Consider the following 19,616-nt stretch of genomic DNA (forward strand, 5'->3'; position numbering starts at 1 on the left):
TCAGTATCATTAATTTACCTATTAATAACCTCATAATTTCCAATTCCAATTTATATAAACGTTATTGATCGGCCATTACTCTCCAAATCAGGAACACCATCACATTTATGAGCCGAAGGCAGTTTTAAATCTCCTTATCTCTGCAAGCCAGGTGTAAACCCGTGGCTTTTGCTTTAGGCTATGTTGCGATACAATTACGATCACCCTTCCTATAAGTCTATCTCTGTCCTTCATGGCGGTATGGGAATCGTTTTCGATATATTTCAGTTAAAGATGATTGATATTTAAAAAATAGTGATTAGCAATCAGTGTGTGCTGGGAGATGGTACCAAAAAGGGAATGAATGTGAAAATGATGAAGGGATATCGTTCCGGACATGCGTACTAGAGTGGGACGACGACAGCCGGCCGCCGAGCAAACGTCAGTTGTGGCCCGGTCGTCGCCGCCGCCGCTGTCGCAAGCGTACTGCACGCGCGTTCATTCATATTATTCACGAAACAGTACACATATCAAATTTCACGCGAAAATTTGATATAGTCGTCGTTTTTGTGCTTTGGTGTGTTTAAAAAAGTTTACGAGTTGAATCGGTAATTTTCTCACGATTATCTCACTTTCGCCGTTACTTAGATTTTGTGCTTGAAATTACATTTTTTAACGCTTCTGTGTTTTCCTTTTGTTGCTCAGTGTTTGTTTTCGTCTATTTTATTTCAGTAACACGTATGTATTGTAGTGTTTTTAATTTTGTACTTTATTATTTAACGCTTTCCAATATTGTTTCTGTGATATCATCAACAGAGTTGCTTTATCGTCTACTGATAAGTGTTATCTATTAGCAATTCTTGTGTATGAGTTAGCAAGCATTGCATTATTTGGGACAGACCTGGACTAAGCATGTATGTCTCGACCTTAAATGTTTAATACATGATATCATTATGTTGATAAGTTATCAGATGGTAAAGTTTCATCAGTAAATGCATATGTTAATGAAGAAGTGACTTTTTAAACACAACCAACACTTAAATACAGGCCATGACATACATAAATTAAAGAGCGTTTATTTTTCTTGTTTAACACTTAACTAAATGTACACGATATTTTCCTAATTTTATTTTAAGATCTTCCGAACATAGTTATTAGTAAGGAATTGGTTTTTATTTATTATTTTTTAAATTTATACAAATATTTTTTCTATGAAATTCGTTGAGAGGACGCAAGTAGTTATTTTTATCCTTAATCAGGAACGAAAGATTTTGAAAGGTATACAGGTTTTTGTCTTAATGTAAAAAATTATAATAAAAGACAACCAGTTAAACAAAAATATTGATTGGTCCCCGGTACGAAAATAGTTCACTTTATCGTGAATCACCCAGTGTATGAAATGCAAAAGACAAAGAAGGGATTTGAATATAAGAAGAGGGGGCCCTTGAAATTGATCGGGTGCTCCCCAGCCTCTGGTTAACCGAGCCCTTGAATCGTAGGCACACTTAATACGGCACAAATTTGATTTAATTCCGCGGTTGCTGTAATGTTACGAGCAAGATGTAACATGTCTCGTGACGTCATGAATAATAAGTTAGTAGATAAATTGGATGCTGCCTTTTTTTGCTCTAATATGATTGTATAGAAAGCGGTTGGTTTTATTTTTATTATTGAGAAAGAAGTATTATTGTAAGTCTATTGTGATAATCGTTGTGACAGATCTACTTTTATGATGTTGTTGATAAAAAATAATACACAGTTGGAATTTATTCTCTATCGCATTATAACAATTTCATTTAATCTATCTTAGATCCAATACATTTTGATATTTATAAGAATCCAGTAAGGTTGAAAATATTTTTACTTCAGCCAATTACAATCGGCAGTAATCACGTGGAGTAGGTTCACATGCTGCCTGCAGTTTTTTGTTATTAACAAGTTTGACATGATCTTTACAAACGTAACGCGTGCCACATGCATTCAATATGGCATCAGCAATATTCGGTTCACCATTCATGCGTAATTGGGGCCCGTAATGATGCGAGACCCTTTTTTCTCCGATCTGTCTCATTGTTGTGCCCATAGGGTGTGGGTCGTTGACATTGGCCTTCCCCTTTATATTTTGGATTTGCAACGATATTTTTCAACGCAGTTCGGATTACAATATATCATTTCTAATCGCGTTTTCGATTATCGTTGGTATATGGACGTTATAATCTCCAGTATAGGCTGATATCAACGTTTCTCTTGACCATTAATGGCTATCCATTGTAATATATAATCCGTCTATTCGAACGTTTTGGTAGTAAATTAAAAAAGCTTTAAAGTATTGGACAATGATTTGATACTTTTTCTAAATACTAAATTGATCCTATACTCTGCCGTCAGATATGTGGCATCGTAGCATTATGTTTATTAATTACCTCATTCATACAAGATGATGCAGCAACAATATGGAACTAACAAAAAATGTTCAAATACAATCAGATTAGGATCATATTATAAAAACAAAGTAGTTAATCGACTGGAATTTAAAGTTTAACGACAGGATTTTAAATTAGTCTCATAACGCTAAAGCAGCAAATCTTATTGGATAATTCTGTAGTACTGTCAGTTGTAACGGTTTAACTCATTCCAGTACCTCTAGTCAATTGAAAAAAGTAATTGCGTACTTCGTTGTGTCTGTATCGTTTGCTTCGATAATTACCTTTGTTTTGCTGGGAACGAGACGCACAAGTTCCTTTTATCTCTTACTTTTAGTTTATTGGATGTTTACAGTTAACGTCTGTTCACTTCTTTTCGCGGTTATTAGTAATTCCGTTCAATGTTGCTGAAAATTTTTCATTAAAATTACGTCTTATGTTTTTTCGAGTTAACTAATTTTCCAAATTTTAAAAGTTATCCGTTTTTTTTTTATAAATATCTCATTTTTTTATTTTACAAAAATATTTTTATATTACCTATAAATTTCACTTCTAAACAATGCCATCATAAACACCGGTCCATTATACCGTTAGAGAGCGGCGCATGAGTTCCGATATTTAAGTTGCATTAGCGAGGGCAACAATCTTTGATAACTTGCTGCCGATTGCGCAAGCGCCCTCCTTTTCGCACGTGTTCCTCGATTTTGCAACATGTTCCGGTCGTAAGGAGACTTCTCATCTTACTGAGCTATTAATAGCATTGCAACCTAGAATTGTAGAACACACATGTATCTGTTTAAACTCAACAGTAAATATTTTTTACTTGAAACTGGTGACTGTGTATGCAACGCTGGCATTGAAGTTAACTTACTCACCTTCGACCATACCTTCACCCGATTAAAGATACCCACATTGTATGTCTTCAGCGTCTTACGTTTAAACTCCCACTATATTCAATTTTATAGTTAATACTAAGTTTGTGTGAAGTTCAGCTAGTTTGCGTATAGTGCACGTGTTGGCATCATCAGTAACCGTAGCAGGTCTATCCTAGAGGGGCGTTGCACCGGCGCCGCGATGGAATGTGACCGATCGTGGTTACGAAATGCCGTGACTCCGCAGCCGAGGCTCTCCATTCGAATACGCAATTATATTATTCATACAAATATAGACACTATAGCGCCTCCCGTTCTTGTGCGAAATGTTAATAGCGAAATTCGTAAGTGAGTTTACCGGAGCCTGAGTCTATTCAGCTAATGGATCTCTAATTGCGTTTCTTACTTGGAAGGTTCGGGACTCCTCTTCATGGCTTTTTAATTACCTCTTTGTATATGGTGAAACATTCATTAATGTGCACGGTTAAGGTCGCCCCGGAAAACAACGAGGCCTATTGTTCCAACAGCTCCTTATATTGCGCGTAGCGGTCCGACATCATACGCTTCGGCCGGTTGAGCACCAACGCGCCATGTGCCTAAATTCTTAGAATGTCTGTTGAATTAATTAACCGTCTATAGCTCTTTTTAATATTAATTAAATGCAGGCCGTATATGGTATCGAAATTCGCGATGTAAAAGTTTTTATTTCTTTTTGAAACTGGCTATATTGCTCTCGATAAGTATATTATCTAAACAGCCAAGAGTGGCTAAGTGTAAAGTGTTATCTGCTCGTGAGTCGCTTACACCAAAGAGTGATGAGCGCGATTCGTCATGCTCCCTACATTTTGACCTACTTACATGAGGGTTTCAACTCGCAAGTTTTTTTTTTGTTTAAATCTGCCGTAAGTGCCATTAGTAGCGGAGTCGAGCGACCCCTATAAAGAAGTCAATCGGTTTCACGCTGTGTTAGACATTTTATTGTTTTATCCTCTCTGATCCGTTAGGGGTTAGCGTCTTCTTTATTCAACAGTAAAATATTTTATTTCTTCTTAATAGTAGTATATCAAGCAAGCTTGTTATCTTTCAATAAAAACATTTTTGTATTCGCGAGACAAGAAAAACATTTTGTTATCTGATACTAAATACACGGAAACGTTTTTTGAATAACAAGAACAATGAATATTTATAGGTCGGGCTCGTGCTCAGTATGGATAATAAAACATTTTTTGCCCCATCCTTCTTTTTAAACTCCTTCCGCGTCAACGTTTTTGTACATTGATTAATAGCTACTCCATTTAGATGAGATGCTTCAGATGATCCTAAACGAAAAGCGTTTTACACTTCATTGATTACATTACATAGCCTGATACAATTTGTGTTTCAATTAAGTGATTAATGATATGATATGCTGTATTTTTTGTCTTTTGTAATAACATTAATTAAACGGTGATACATAATTAAAATTAAATATCAATTATTTCTTGAAGACTATCATAGTTAATGAAAATGATCGAAAAAGGTATTCTATCTGTAAATTTTCAATTTGACAGTTCAATACGATTCGGTTCGGATTTATTAGAAAAGTGAGAGAATTCAAAGAAAGCTGCCAAATTGCAACTGTATTAAGGTCTAAATTTAGATCTATCAATACAGTAGCAGTCATATCCAATCGCTAGTAATGAAAGGTGCAACAAATCTCATTGATTGATCAGAATATTAATTGCTTCTCAACATAATTGCCGAATAGTAATTTATTTAGAAATATTATAGAAGTTTATTAGGTACTTATACTAGATTTAAAGATATAATACGACTTCGATTGATTTGAGAATAAATTAAGATGTTCCTATGATGCTTCTCCTTTTAACAAAAAGTAGGGTATGTTTGAGATATATTTATATGATATTATTTTTTAAGTAAGTGTATTAAAAAGTAAATCCTATTTCATATTCAGTATTAGACGTGACGTATCGAATTTAGAGAATTTTTATTTTCTTTACATATACCGAAACAATTTTATTGCTTAGATATTCACTCGACGCCTTAATCAACGATTTTTATGTAAACTTCACCATTATCTTTATACATAATATACTATATAACTTCCGTTTACTCAAGTACAAGTTCAATGGAGTCCAATCACCCGTGCTTTGTTATTCATTCCATCATTAAGGTAACAATCAGTAACACGGCCCGCATCGTTTGCCTATGTCAACTTGTGTTTACGCGTCCTGAGGTGCATCACAATCAATGTACGGTTAACTGGACAATCTAGCTTGCTCTAGAATCCTTAATATAAAGTAAATAGTAAATACATCGTTCCACGTTTGAATCACAATGGTTTGTATCGTTGCTACTGTTTTTTTTTTATAATTATTTTCAACCAGTGTTTATTTATTAATTGTTTAAGGACAGTCAGTAGTACACATACATTACATATAATTAATTTTACTTTAAAAACCACTAATAATATTTTAAATGCCAAATTACCTTCAGTTGCCACGGTATGCATTGAAATGTAAAAACAATCATTAAAATGAGTAATAATGTTATTGTTTATATTTTATAAACTAATCTTAGTCTAAATGTTTACAGAAACATACAACCCACAAATTCTTTCGCGCTTTTGGACTCTCGATTTTCTACACAGCAATATGTAGATAGTAGATAGGTACCGATAGCTAGATGTATGCACTTTGATGTCTCTCAACTGGTTTTACTTTCTAGTATAAATGGATTTTAAATCATTTGTCAAATTACTATAAAGTACCTTACCAGGCTTCTATAGAGTGTTCATAAACTCGCGTTATTACTAGTTTTCTACGATAATTGTATCTGAAAGTTTAATTAAGTCGGAGCTTACTAGTGAATGCGTAACCTTTCGAGTTATTTCTATTGAAATAATAATATATACTTAAGTATAATTAAACGTTTTAAGTTAAAATCATATTAAACGCTTTATAAGGAGTTGTATAATTTTAAATAAATTAATTGGAATGCTGTTTTATTACTTAAAACATCTATTAAATCATTAAAATTAGCGCTTTATTTAAACAACTGGTTTTACATTGTGCCAATTATCCTCAAGGATAATATTATATGCTGATGGCAGTTTTTTGTATCGTGTATTTTTGCGTGCGGCAAAACCTCTTGGGTGGGCAAAAACTGTAACTCTATACCATTTTGGGGACTCTATTAATGTAGAGTCGATTTTAATGATTCTAGACATTTACGGTCTAAATTAATATTTCCAACTCCTCCCTATCTTTCTATTTGATTAATTTCGTTGCGGGATAATGACATATTAGTTTTCCCTGAGACTCGCCCAACTTCACTGCTCGGTGTCATAAAATGCGTGCCACTGCTGATCCTGGCTTACAGGAGTTGTAGTGGTGCGTGTGAGGGCGGGAAAGTCTCGTAAATTTACGGTCTTATAAAAAATTCGTAAAGCTATGCTTAGTTAGTAATTCAAAACCCGCAAAACATTGATTTGATTTTAAAAATAACTTTTGTTAAATATCGCGCAGTGAACTTTATATTTCGTTTATATATTTATCTGTGACGTAGATAATTGCAATCGATTTAAATAATATACATCCATCTTTAAGATATAAAACGATATAATAGATAAGATAACTTTTGGCGGTGTCCTCCGGTGCTTTCGACACTTTAATTTTCGCTCGAAAAGTTATTTGCACACTCTCTGAGTAACAGAAATCCGGACAAAAAACGCGTTCTTTGATACTGGTTAACGGGCGAAAAAATGTACCCATTTTGGCCTTGAAAATGCTTTTTGTACAAAACAGTTTTTTGCGCGAACCTCTTCGTGTAACACGATATCTACTTCGGTAGGTGTTTGTTTATTTGCTGATACATTTTATGTGAGGCGTGCGGCACACTTAGAACAATGCGCCGTTTGTTATGTGTATTACGATGTAAAAAGTGCAGTTTGTAGGTACCTTTTTAATTTGTGGTTCTTGGTTACGTCTTATGATTTCGATACATATTGTGTATTATAGGTTGTTGGAACTTTAATGAAACTTATATTTTTTTTTATATAAATTAACTTTTATCATATATGAAAACGGATCTTGTACTTTTAGAGTTACAAAAATCTCTCGGGATTTATTTTTCACGTGCCAAGGAGGATCGCCGAAAAATTTGCCAAGTTAGGCATCTCAAGTATCAATAATAGAAATATTGGACAGGAGTCGGAAGTCTCAAGACACATTTGTGGCTTTTGCCTTCCTGTACGTTCCGCGCGCGGAATACAGATCGCCATATATAAGACCCCGCCATAATTTAATGCCCCTCAGTTAGATATAGTGATGATTTTTTGTACTTTCCATGCTTGAGATAGTTGTCACGTGCCTCGTACATCTCGATCGTATATTTTTTCATATCCAGCAAATTTGTATTCAGAAACAGCATGCGGCTACAAATTTCGGTTGGTTATCGAAACATAAATTCCTGCTCATTCATTCAATTTATTTGGTAAGTGTTGTGAAACACGAATGTGATATAAATAATGCAACTCATTGATAGTCTACTGTTAGAGAAGTCACGTAGTACTTGTTTGGTTGTTACGGTCTATGTCAAGGCCCATTTTATTTTGATTTCAAAGTTGTTTGATGACGTCCAGCCTTGTTGAGCGAATTGAATAATAGTATAGATTTGCAAAACGCCTACATCCATCGTTCTTAATTTATTATCCAAGGTCCTTTAGCTCAGTTGATCAATGCAAAGTTGATTCATAGAGAGGTCGAAAGTATATTGTGTGTGGTCGGAATATTAAAGTTAATCTACTCGTATTAGTTTTGAAATACAGTGTCTTCTAACACGAGGCATGATGCCTGATGGCGAAATGTATTTATTTGAATTTCGTAAGGATTCCGGCTCACAATTAGAAAGAACGTTTTATTGTTTAACTAACTTAACGAGCGACAGATCGTATCATACAACAAAAGTTATTTTACTAAGATTAACAAAAAAGAAAATATGTTTTTTTTTTGACTCTATGTTTGTTAGCCTGGCAGGGCCGGCTTGTATAAATACACCGGACTTTTGGGTGAGTGCTTTAGGCACACGATACCCCTAAATATGTTATGTATAAATGTTATAATATTAATCGCGCATTTTTATTCTAGTGGATCTTCCATTAATAAACTGACAGTTAGCTCTCCATTCCATTATTTCTTATTTATTCCCAAATTGATCTACTCTATTTTACTTAAATAATGTGCGTTGTTAAACTCTTCTTTTCTGTAAACTTTATTTCTCGTTTATTATTATGTAAGTTGCATTACTAACGACCATCGGACCGCACGTGTGTTTGTTTTTATAACGAGTCTCGGTGATTCACAATGGCGATTATGGCAGATTAGATTCGACTTTTTTACATAAATCTATTATATATCGGAGATATGATAGCAAATAGTGCGTTTATCTTAATCTTATAAACTTTGTCACATATTTAGAGATGGAATTATGGTAGAATTATGTTGATATGGATAAATTAAATTAATGTATGAAATTTTGATATAATTTTAGATTTTATCATAAAAAAATGTTATATCTTTTATTCTCTACATACCCTATAAGTACATAATTTTACAGTTTTAAAAAATAAAGTTGGAGCAGACAGTTAATTGTTTTTTTTTAAATAAGTACGACGTTAATGACTTATAGTAACTCGCCTATTTGCTATATTTTATGAGGTATTAAATTTTTTTATGAAAACGTGACTAGTCTTTAGAAATTTAACTCTCTTTTTCAAAATATTGAAAAACTGCTACAAATTCCATCCACGTTTGTGACTCCGTTATTTGACATTATCACTCGTATTCAATGCTATTATTAGTTTTTGCTCACAGCTGTTAACGGGTTTTGAACGTTATCATACAAAAATTGTGTTTCGGTAACTACATAAGTTATTACTTATGTAGTTACCGAAACCTATTGGTTCACTGTAGTGATATCACCGTAAAAAAAAAACAGACAGACGCATAAATTCATCACATATGTAGAATTAGTATATTTTACTGCATTAGTATTATCTGCATTACTTGGTGAGTGCATGAGTAAAAGATCAATTACATACATGACGGTACACCTGCGCACGCGCACCTTCCTGACAGATGATGGGGACATGTTTTTACCGCGAGCAAAACACCTTTCGACTTTCCTCCGTTTTAATGAAAAAGAAAGTGTTTAATAAACAGCATGTGACTGTAATCAATACTCTATCTTTCATCATTATAAATACATAGTATGTATAGAATTAACATGTAAATTGCAAATTATTGCAATGTTTCCGTTCTAACTGACTAATTTACTAAAATTAGACCATGCTATTGCATCATCCATCGTTATCTGTCACGGACAAAGGGATAAAGTGACTTTTAAAAACAGAACGTCTTAAAACTAAAACGTTAAAACGACAGTTTGATGTAATGCAGTTTTCTGACCATTTTTGGACGGAAAATAGGTCTCAATAACAATAGTTACTACCAAATTGACTATAATAACGTCCAATAGCGTGCCTTATATCCTGCTAAAATTTTAATGACAATAAATGAAAACCTTCTATTTAAATCTAGCTTAAATATTTCGTTTATTCGATATGTACTACATAGCTATAAGGTACATTGTCGTCATACGGTGTTTCCATAACAGCGTACTGAATTCATTTAGGAACATGTGTAAAATGAACCGTTAAAAAAACATTTTAAAAGGTTACTCATCGATCTCTGTCAGTGTATTGCAAAACGTAGGTGACCAGTTCGCAATGCGCTTCGTAAAGGTCCTGTGTTATATAAGCGTAGTGTGGATGTGTGTTGAGCTTAATTACCACCTGAACGAGTTAATTAAATGTTGTGATGTTTAAAATGTGAGCTCATTCAACTGCGTTGGAAAATATCATATAATTTTGTCAACGTAGACCTGTTTATAGAGTAGGTTTTTCTCGTGGCTTTTACCATGTAAGTTTTTTCCCGGTATTCCTGCAATTTTCCCGATAAAAAGTATATTCTAAATTAATAAAGGATTTGAAATCCAAAAAAATCCATATAGCGATTTCTGCGTGCACTTTTTACCAACATATCTTACAAGTGTCAGCTTTAATAATATTAAATTAATTCAGAAATATTTAAGTATGGCTTGTACAAATAAATCACCTAAAACAGTTCTATATTAGTCTTTGTGCATTACAGTTTAATTTATTATGTGCTCAGTGCTTCTACCATCCTAATCTATTTTTATTCCCTGACAAATGTATAACATCAATCATTCGTTTTACTCGACCATTAGTACCATAACGTTAAAAGTTAAGTACATTCTCAACAATATTTCACGAATCATTGAAATTGTTACAGAGGTTGTGTAATACTTACAAGAAAAAAAAGCAAACGAATAACTTCCTGCTTCCATTGATTCTAACGTTTATATCCGAATATAAACATACAACACTTCAAGTATTGAGCATTGAGCGAATGATTCATATAATATTCATATAGTTGCAGTTTAGTTAACCTACTTTGCATTTAAATGTCTAGTTTATACAAGTGCAAATTACCTTTAGGAATCTGAAACGAGCGCCATTGTTACTTATGGAAAAAAAATTGCGACGAGGAAGAACTGATAACCGAAAGATAAGAATTGAAAAAATATTAGTGAATTTTTGCATTCCTTTATTTTAAATGAAGATTTAAATGATTTAGCAAATTGATTATAATAATATAATCGATTTCATGTATCTTATTCCTTAAAGTTTCTTATCTATGTTTATATAATAGATTTTGTGGTTACCTTTTGGTCATGTTTCGTGTAATTTAACCTCTTGAGATCCTATGCACATAAAGACAACTGATTTCATCGCAATAAGAGATGCATAGCTTGGAAGATAGATAGTTTTTCTGCGTACGCTTGTAGTCAATCATTTGTACCAACCTCGGTCATAGGTGGCGCGAATTGTGTTGGACAGTTGCGCAACTCCTAACGACCGTCTTACACAACTGTTATACAATCGAGTTGCAGATAGTCCGCGCTCAAATTGCCAATGTCCGCTGAGGACTACTCTGGGTCAGTTTTTTGACATCGATTTTTAAACATTGGAAAATAGAACTGTGCCGGTGCCCGCGGTCGAATTTTAATTACGTATAATGGTTAGCGTCGACTAGGCTGAGATAATCGAGTCGAAGCGAATCGCAAAATGCTTAGTCCGAGGTTATGAATTGGTTTTATTTACATTCTGTCTTTACTTTGTATGAGGTTCAGGCAATATTTCTTGTTCTATGAAAATTGATAAACTTCTAATACTTTTAATGGTTTCTCTTTCAATCTTAAAATTGTATTTAGATAGTCATCACATTGTATTCGGTGCTACCTGCCAACGTTAAAAAATATGATTTTAATTTAATTAACCTCTATTTCATTTCGATAACTTAACATGAAACGTTTTAATTTAAGTAATAGGCAGACATTACCCGTTATTAAAACCAAATTTCTCGCTAACTCATGACTCATACAGGGCGATTCGTATCAAAATTCGCTAATGTTGCATTTTCATTCGTGCAATTCATTAGGTAAAGTGCGTACCTACTGCGTATTAATACGTAAATAGTCAAGCACCAGTGGGCCAAGGTTAACTAATGAAGAGTTTCCACAGTACATGAATAGAGTTGATTACAATGGTCCAAGCAGGATGCGAGGCAATAACGACTGCATTGCAATGATCTGCAAGGTCAAAACTACGATGCAGGGGATTGACACTTGTGACGTTGTAGTTGTGATTGAGATACTTTTATGGATTCGATACTTGCCTAACAAAGTACTGAATATCAGGATTTAATAAATTTTACTGTTTTGGTGGCGTAGTTGTATTGCTCACACGGTACCATATGACACTACTCTGAGGGTTCCAATTCCGGGGCGGGCCAAGTAATATCGGATTTTCTGCTCAGTATCTAACCGGAGTCTAGTACTAATGCTCCATATGGCGATAGGTCGACCCTATCATAGGGAGACATTGGTGAAAAGTGGGTGCCTTGGTTTCACCTACACCTTCAAGAATAAAGGGATGAGTCTGTGACTTGAGTGTTGATAAATACCTAAACGTTGAAAGGAATGATTACGCAATTTTATAATGGCAGGAAGGAATAAAATTTGAAACGATAATATTTATTGTTCTTTACGGCATTCGTATATTCACACGTATTTTGGATTTAACAATTTACTACTTGTTTCCGGATCTCTGCAGATTTGTTAACGAGCTTAATTGGTTTCTTTGTATTAAAGTAGGTAGGTCTTATGTCATCAGACATTCACTAAATATATTACAAAGCTGAGTTTATTTGAGTACATAATTCTCATTAAATATTTAAGCAACTGCTTTTTGTTCGCGTATTACTTGAATGACTAGCACAACGCGGAATTCGTATGTCTATTAACCCAAATTGATCTTTATTGTACCACGGCCTCTTCATTATATCTTAGTGGCATGTCACTTGGCAACGCTTGTTATATCGAACGCTGCGAGCTTCGTGTCGCGCCCACCCCGATATGCTTTTAATCCACGCAAAAAGCAACTCTGTTGATGGTACCACAACTAACCCCCGTGGCAGATCCTAACGTAGTTATTTCTTTCCTTTCCAGACAAAAAATGTAGATAGCTCGTAGGTTGCATCTATTAAAGTAAGATGTCCATTGACCAGGCGTCGCCACTGGTGCCGATCAAGCCGCAAACGCAGAACGGGCCGTTCATTAAGAACAGTCATAACAGAAGCAGTTTTTGTGGGGTGACTACGAACGGCAATGAAACGTTCAAAACTTTCGCCGTCAATCGCAAGAGTTGGAGTGGACACGTGACTTTGCCACTTCAAGAGTTCACGCCGGAGGAGCAAACTCCGCAACTCGCAACATTTCGCTCCGGGACCGGAACGTTTCCGAGAAAGAGGGGACGGAACATTAACACTACAAACGGGATATTATCACCCAACGCCAACTCGGTGCTGCAGGCGTTCAGAGGAAATGAAGTGAGAAGGAGCGGCAGTACCAACGGACGACGTTACGCCGAAATCGGAAACTGGAGCAAAAGGTGAGATTAGTTTGTTTGGACGGTTCGTTGATTATTGCATTTCTTGTAATGTTTCTGATTAGATTGGCACAAGAACATAATTCGTTCGCCTCTTTATGATAATGACTATAATGTTTTGACGTGAAACACTGCTTTTTCTAATTAACGTTTTTGATTGACATGCTTGTGGCTCCGTGAAACAGTTATGACACTCACCGTCTTTTTCCATGATAAGTAATAATAACTCATTTCTAAAGCCGTAACCAGTTTACTAATAGACGTTGTAAACCGGGTTTTATTTATACTGTTTGTCTTGTTATGTTCGTGTTTTACTGTAACAGAATTATAACTGGTTTATCAGTAATGCAGTATAGGTTTTATTCATTTCCTCAATTTTGTCTTTCCAGACATTGTTCTTTTGTTCTACGCAAGTTTTCCAATTTTATTCTGTGAGCGTTCATTTCCTCCTATCCGGAGCGTCCCTTCTCTAACGTTCTTTTTATTAGCTGAAACCGTTTAAGGAACATTGATTTCTGAAATCTAATAAAGATTCATAACGTAATAATTCTAAGCCTTATCATATTTTGCGATGATTCAAACTGAATATTGTTCATTTATTGTTGAATGATTTTTGAGTACATGTGATTTTATAGCAAGCCTGCTGTATCTATTTTCTAATATATTTTTTTATACTTTTATGGAATAAAATGGATCATGGTAAAAATATTTCTGTATTTGGTCATCGTTTACATTATTAAAATAACGAAATTCAAACAAATATTTCCAATACCATTCAAATTACATTAATAACAGCTATTACAGGGGCTGACAAGCGATTAATAACAACAAAACTTTTCCGAATGTTTACGGCATTTATCTAATCGCAATCTTCATTATCGTGGTTCCCGTTGCCAGTAGAAAGTTCGTCCATAATTCTCGCTCACTCAATTTGGGGCACACTAAGTCCGCCGATAAGACGTCAGCCAATAATCTGGACTGGTGCTTCGTCTTTTTATTAGCAGCTCGCTTTATCGCTATGACGCGTCGTCAGTGCGATGTTATCAGGCCCAGTTTCCCTTCACTATTAATATTGTGTGTTCAAGATCTGCAATTTTGTATATTAGTTCTTCGGTTAAATTATAAAAAGGAGTAGAATTTAATGAAAAAGGGATTCTATCAATCTTTGTATATTTAGTATTTAATTATGGAACTGTTATTTTTGCAATCATTATTTGTTCCGAAATTTAATATTTATGCGTAGTAGCAACTAGTGCTATCAACTCTTGATTCATAGTTATTGCATGTCACATGTTCTGGATTAATGATTTCACAACGTTAACATAAAGTACATTCGCAAAGGAAACATTGTATTACAAAGACAAACGTCTTCTATAAATGTCATTGAAAGCGAGGCGGTAAATACATTGTATCGCTATCCGCGAACGTTTACCCGCCCCACGTCAATTAATCCCGATTCCTTCACGACATCTCATTATTTCGAAATACCGGCTACAGTTATCGACTTTCTCTTTTTGCTCAAAACTATTCAGTATAATTATTCTGAATGAATTCATGTTCATTCAGTATCATTTGCATATACAAAGTTGTGCGGTATGCTGTTTAACATAGTTCGCTGTAGACGATTATCAATTGAATAGCTTTGGCTCAATTTTATAAAAAAAAAAAATATCAATTAAATGTAGATTATTATGCGTCTAGGAATATAAGGCATGCAATTTTAAAAATATTTTTAATTATATATTGATAAGATCGAATCATAAATTTAATAACTACACTAATATTTTTAAATATTATAATAATTCAAATGTAAAAAGTTCCATCTTTAATCTATATAATTAATTTAACACATCCATTCAAGAACCAGTAGCACCTACAGATGAAAAATAAAAGGTCCGATGTTTACGTTTGGATCGGGTGTGTTTCCAAACAGAAATTATTTTGAAACACAAGTCGGATGCGCGTCTGTATCACAAAAAGTGTCAGTTAGACCTGCAATCAAACTGAAGGTCTCGTCAAGACGGTAATTTAGTCCAATTATGTACGCTACGGCTTTCACTCTTCGATGGATTGCTGCCGCAGTAAATCTTCTTTAAGAAAAAAGGATTTGAATGCATTTTCTTGCCAGTGTTTTATAAGGCATAATAATGGTTACACACTTTGCCTTTTAGGGAACGTTGTTCTACTTCTGGTTTTATTCTGAGGTTATTATGGCATTAAAATCTAGTTTTCGGTTAGATCAATGTGTTGTTACGTGATATTTTACGACGTACATATATCTTATTGGCGAATAATGATAGGTTAGTATTATGTGTGCGGTCAAATCCGGCTTTACATGTTATCGTTAATAAATTAAATTATCTCTTTTCGGTTTTCGATAATCATGTATTATCTATTTTTCTGTTAAGTGTGTTTATGCATTCATGTATTTTTTCGAAATAACACTAGTTTTCGGATTTACTCACGGTTTTTAGTTTTAAAACAATAGTCGTTATATTTTATTATTCGTCAGTTCTATAGATACAAAAGAATATAGTAAAGCGGATCGTTTGCTTGATGGTGAACCAAATATGTCTAAAAATAATTTATAAATTTGTTAACATTTTCCTAATAATATTATAATTAAAATACATACACGTTTTCAAAACTATTCTGGATAAACGAACATATTTCAGGTTCATGTGTCGTGTTACGGAAGCCAAGGCCGCTCTTGATAATTATATTCTATAATAAATTTGGCCTAAACAGAATTTCAAACTAAGCTAAACATTAATGTAGTTTACAACTCCATTTACGGTTTGCCGTGTAATAATGCCGCTGCCAGGCGAACTCCAGTCTAACTCCAGCTGTAACATAATATAGTAGGGAACATCATCCATAGGTATGTATTATTTAGGTACGTATGTTTATAAGATACTTAGATTATGTTCAGTCATTTATTCTAATGTATGTTTTTACCTTTTTACGTGCACGGGAAAGTGACCTCACTGCACCTGTGGTAAGTCGAGTGGGGTCCAATAGAATGTCGACTGACGAGAGATGATTACCCCTCGACAGTCGACACAATTATGCCGGCCTATTGGAACCGGATATACACAAGCTGATCCCGGAACACGACACACGTGGGCCACTACGCCGATTAAAATATATCCTACCACCAGCAAACGTTACTTTTAGACATAATTCTGCCCACCTAACACTGCAACTAGTAAGCAAGGATCGGCACACGTATTATAGTCACAGACCCTTAATATTTTTATGGTATGGGTATGTCCGTATTGTCCTTAACCCGCAGCAATAGAATCGAAGAATAAAAAGTGCAAGTATTGTTTTTTAATAATATTATTAGTTGGACCATATATAAATATGATACAATCAGTTGGCATTAGAGCAGTGTGATCTCCCGATAGTTGCTATTACGAGGCTGGCCTAGACAATTGCCGGTATTACTCGTTATCTATGCACTGCCATTACAATTACGTAGTCACGGTTCAATGAACGCACCGACATTCGCACGTATAGTGGACTGTCGGACAGGATGGAAATCTCACCTCCGCTGTGTGAAGGCGTTTTTCTTCTATTACTATATTAGCAGCGGTAACCTAGATAGCATTCGTGTTAATAACTTTGTGACAAATGAATTGGTACTTAATATTATTAGAATTTCATATGTGTATATATATTTTTAAATGTCATAAGACTAAACTTTTATTCGGTAAATTCCCGATTAAATTAATATTTATCGGTAAAGTCGCTTAACTGTAATATATAAAAACCACATTTAGTACACTTTCAAGTGAGATATAATATTATGTATTATTAGGTTACGTCCACTAATTTTCAAGAAAAACTAATACACATTTGTTAACGCCGTGTACCGAATTATAAAACAAAGTGACGGATATAACAAATTGACTGTACAACTTTAATAAAACACTGGCAGCAATTGTCGGAGTTTGTAACACGATATACTACAAGTATAACAGTGTTACCGCACAAGCGTAGATTGATTACCATTAGACTTGCTGGAGGTTTCGTAACAATTGTGTCATGAGTGATGATACGTGCCGCTCGAGACTTGGAATATCGACTATTGAACAGAGAATACAAAGGGATTCAATTCTAGCTCTGTTTATGTATGTTATAAAGGAACAGGTGCATTAGGGTGCTTATCAGAGCAGAATCGAATCCCCTTCATTAGGAAGTTATAGAGGAAGCCGGCTAAGTTATTTTTAAAGATGACCTATATACGCTTCTCCATATTACTTATTGACTCTATGTCCGTATGTTCTTTTTGACGTGGTACGAAATAGTGACTATAATATCGAAAAGTAGTAGTGGTGAAAGTTGCAATTTTCCGAAAGGTAACCCGACGTAAGATATAGGTACTAATATGCATAAATGCGTTCTGCAAATCTAATGATAATTGGATTTTATATAAATTCAACATAAATGGAGGCTGGCAAGAATCGAGTTATATGGATACTACGCCACTGATAAATAGGTACTAAAAGATAGTCTAAATATGAAGTCAACTAACGAGAGTTTGCAACCCACGACAATCTTCAGAATTATGCTACAGGTAGTAGGTACAGAAGTTGATACAGAAAAGAGACACATAAGAACGAATGACTTTGAAGGGTTTTTTATCACTAGGTATAACTTTGGTACTTATTACTCGAATCGTGTACAAAATCCGTTCAAACATTTCTGAGACAAGGCGTTCGATCGATCATAGTCGTGGAACATCGAATAACAAAGACCCTGATTTGTGCAACAACCGGCATCGAATATTCGTAGATCACACATGCATTGCCAATGCAGCGATAGCCTCGACCCGTGACTCATGTATGCAGACTCCTTCGGAAATCATCTATCAGACGTATCTATACGGTATTGACGAATTGTTTGTCACTGACTTTGATAAATTTTAGTATTAGAAAGGCGGTCGACTCGTATTTATTGCAGTTGTAGACTGACAATTGCTGATGCTGAGCGTTCATTTTGGAATATTACATAGTACATTAATAATAAGCATTTTTCCTAATTATAACTAAGCTTTTACTTCAGTTTTCTTTGTGATGTAAGGTAGAAATCCAAACTATTGTCCTTTTATATTTTTAAACCTAAAACAAAGTGAAAGTGAAGTTGACTCGGTGGAATCAATTTTGAGAGTTTACAGATCCCATTAAACACCGGCATTATATAAATCAATTAATCGTCTGAGAAACTGTAATTGCCGAATTGCCAATCATAATAAATAAAGATTTGTTAATGTTACCGCAATAAAAGTAAATGGAAGCTGTTGACATTAATCTGATTCTGTTATATGAGCGATGTTTATTTTGTTTGTAATTTGGTTTCTGGAGTAATATTTGCGAAGTTTCAAACACATTCGTAGTCCTTTTTTATCGTTAACATATATAAGATTCTATTGTCATTTGCAGTGTCTGAGCGGTGAACATCACTTATAAGGTGGCACAGCTGGTCGCACGTCGTTGTTTGTTATTAAAAATATTTTAAGTGCAATTTTATAGTCAGAGAGTTCATATAATATAATAATTTTAGTAATACAAAGCCTATATTCTGCTCCTAATAAACTGTTCACATGTGAAAAGATTGTTTATTTGTATCCTAATACTCTTCAGTCACCACCCTTTCTCTTTAATACTTTTCTTTCAATGAAGAGACACACCAGATTTTGCTGTTTGATATATATAAATAAACAGTGCCAGTTTCTGAAATTGTCTATACTTCACGAGGAAGCATTTTCTCTAAATACTCACTTCCTAATCAACTTATCGATTATCAATATTTAGTGAGGGCTAATTCTCGAAAAATAATTAAACGGCGCCAGACCGTACCACGGCATAGCATGGCCATTACCGACAAATGTCAATAGTGAAGAGCCAATTACAGTGCTTTGGACCTTGACATTAAATTAAATAACAAACACAATTGCTTTACTATAAATATCTTATTTTACGAATTTACCGCTTGCAATCCCTAACTTAAGGTATTTGAATCTTGTTAGAAGCCTTAACAAGATGTGCTTATGAGCAACACCTTCAAGAATGTACTTACATAATGTAATTATACCGCGTTCGTCACCCCGAGATATTAGACTCTAAATCTCATCATGTAGTAATTACATTGGCTTAATGTCATGTCCATCAAAGCGGAACACAACAATACGTGCACATTGCTGCATAATGGAAAAAAATTACCTACATAAACGGAATCTCATATGTG

General features: G+C 34.4%; 2 protein-coding genes across 2 annotated transcripts in view; both read left to right on the forward strand.

Moving 5' to 3' along the window:
* Positions 1-19,616, forward strand: part of LOC115442429 (protein sprint) — a gene marked incomplete at its 3' end in the record, with an annotated part of 260,741 nt that overhangs the window by 122,462 nt on the left and 118,663 nt on the right.
* On the forward strand, positions 405-19,050 carry LOC119188978. The gene is made up of 3 exons (XM_037437368.1): positions 405-587; positions 12,926-13,367; positions 18,812-19,050. The coding sequence occupies exons 2-3, from the start codon at positions 12,970-12,972 to the stop codon at positions 18,816-18,818; spliced, it is 405 nt and encodes a 134-aa protein (XP_037293265.1). The 5' UTR covers positions 405-587; positions 12,926-12,969; the 3' UTR covers positions 18,819-19,050.

Source organism: Manduca sexta, chromosome 11 (genome assembly GCF_014839805.1).
Source record: "Manduca sexta isolate Smith_Timp_Sample1 chromosome 11, JHU_Msex_v1.0, whole genome shotgun sequence".
NCBI classification, from domain to species: domain Eukaryota; kingdom Metazoa; phylum Arthropoda; class Insecta; order Lepidoptera; family Sphingidae; genus Manduca; species Manduca sexta.

Bases quoted from the DNA above. Each gene is read 5' to 3' on its own strand.
- LOC119188978 (XM_037437368.1), top strand. From the start codon at position 12,970: ATGTCCATTGACCAGGCGTCGCCACTGGTGCCGATCAAGCCGCAAACG.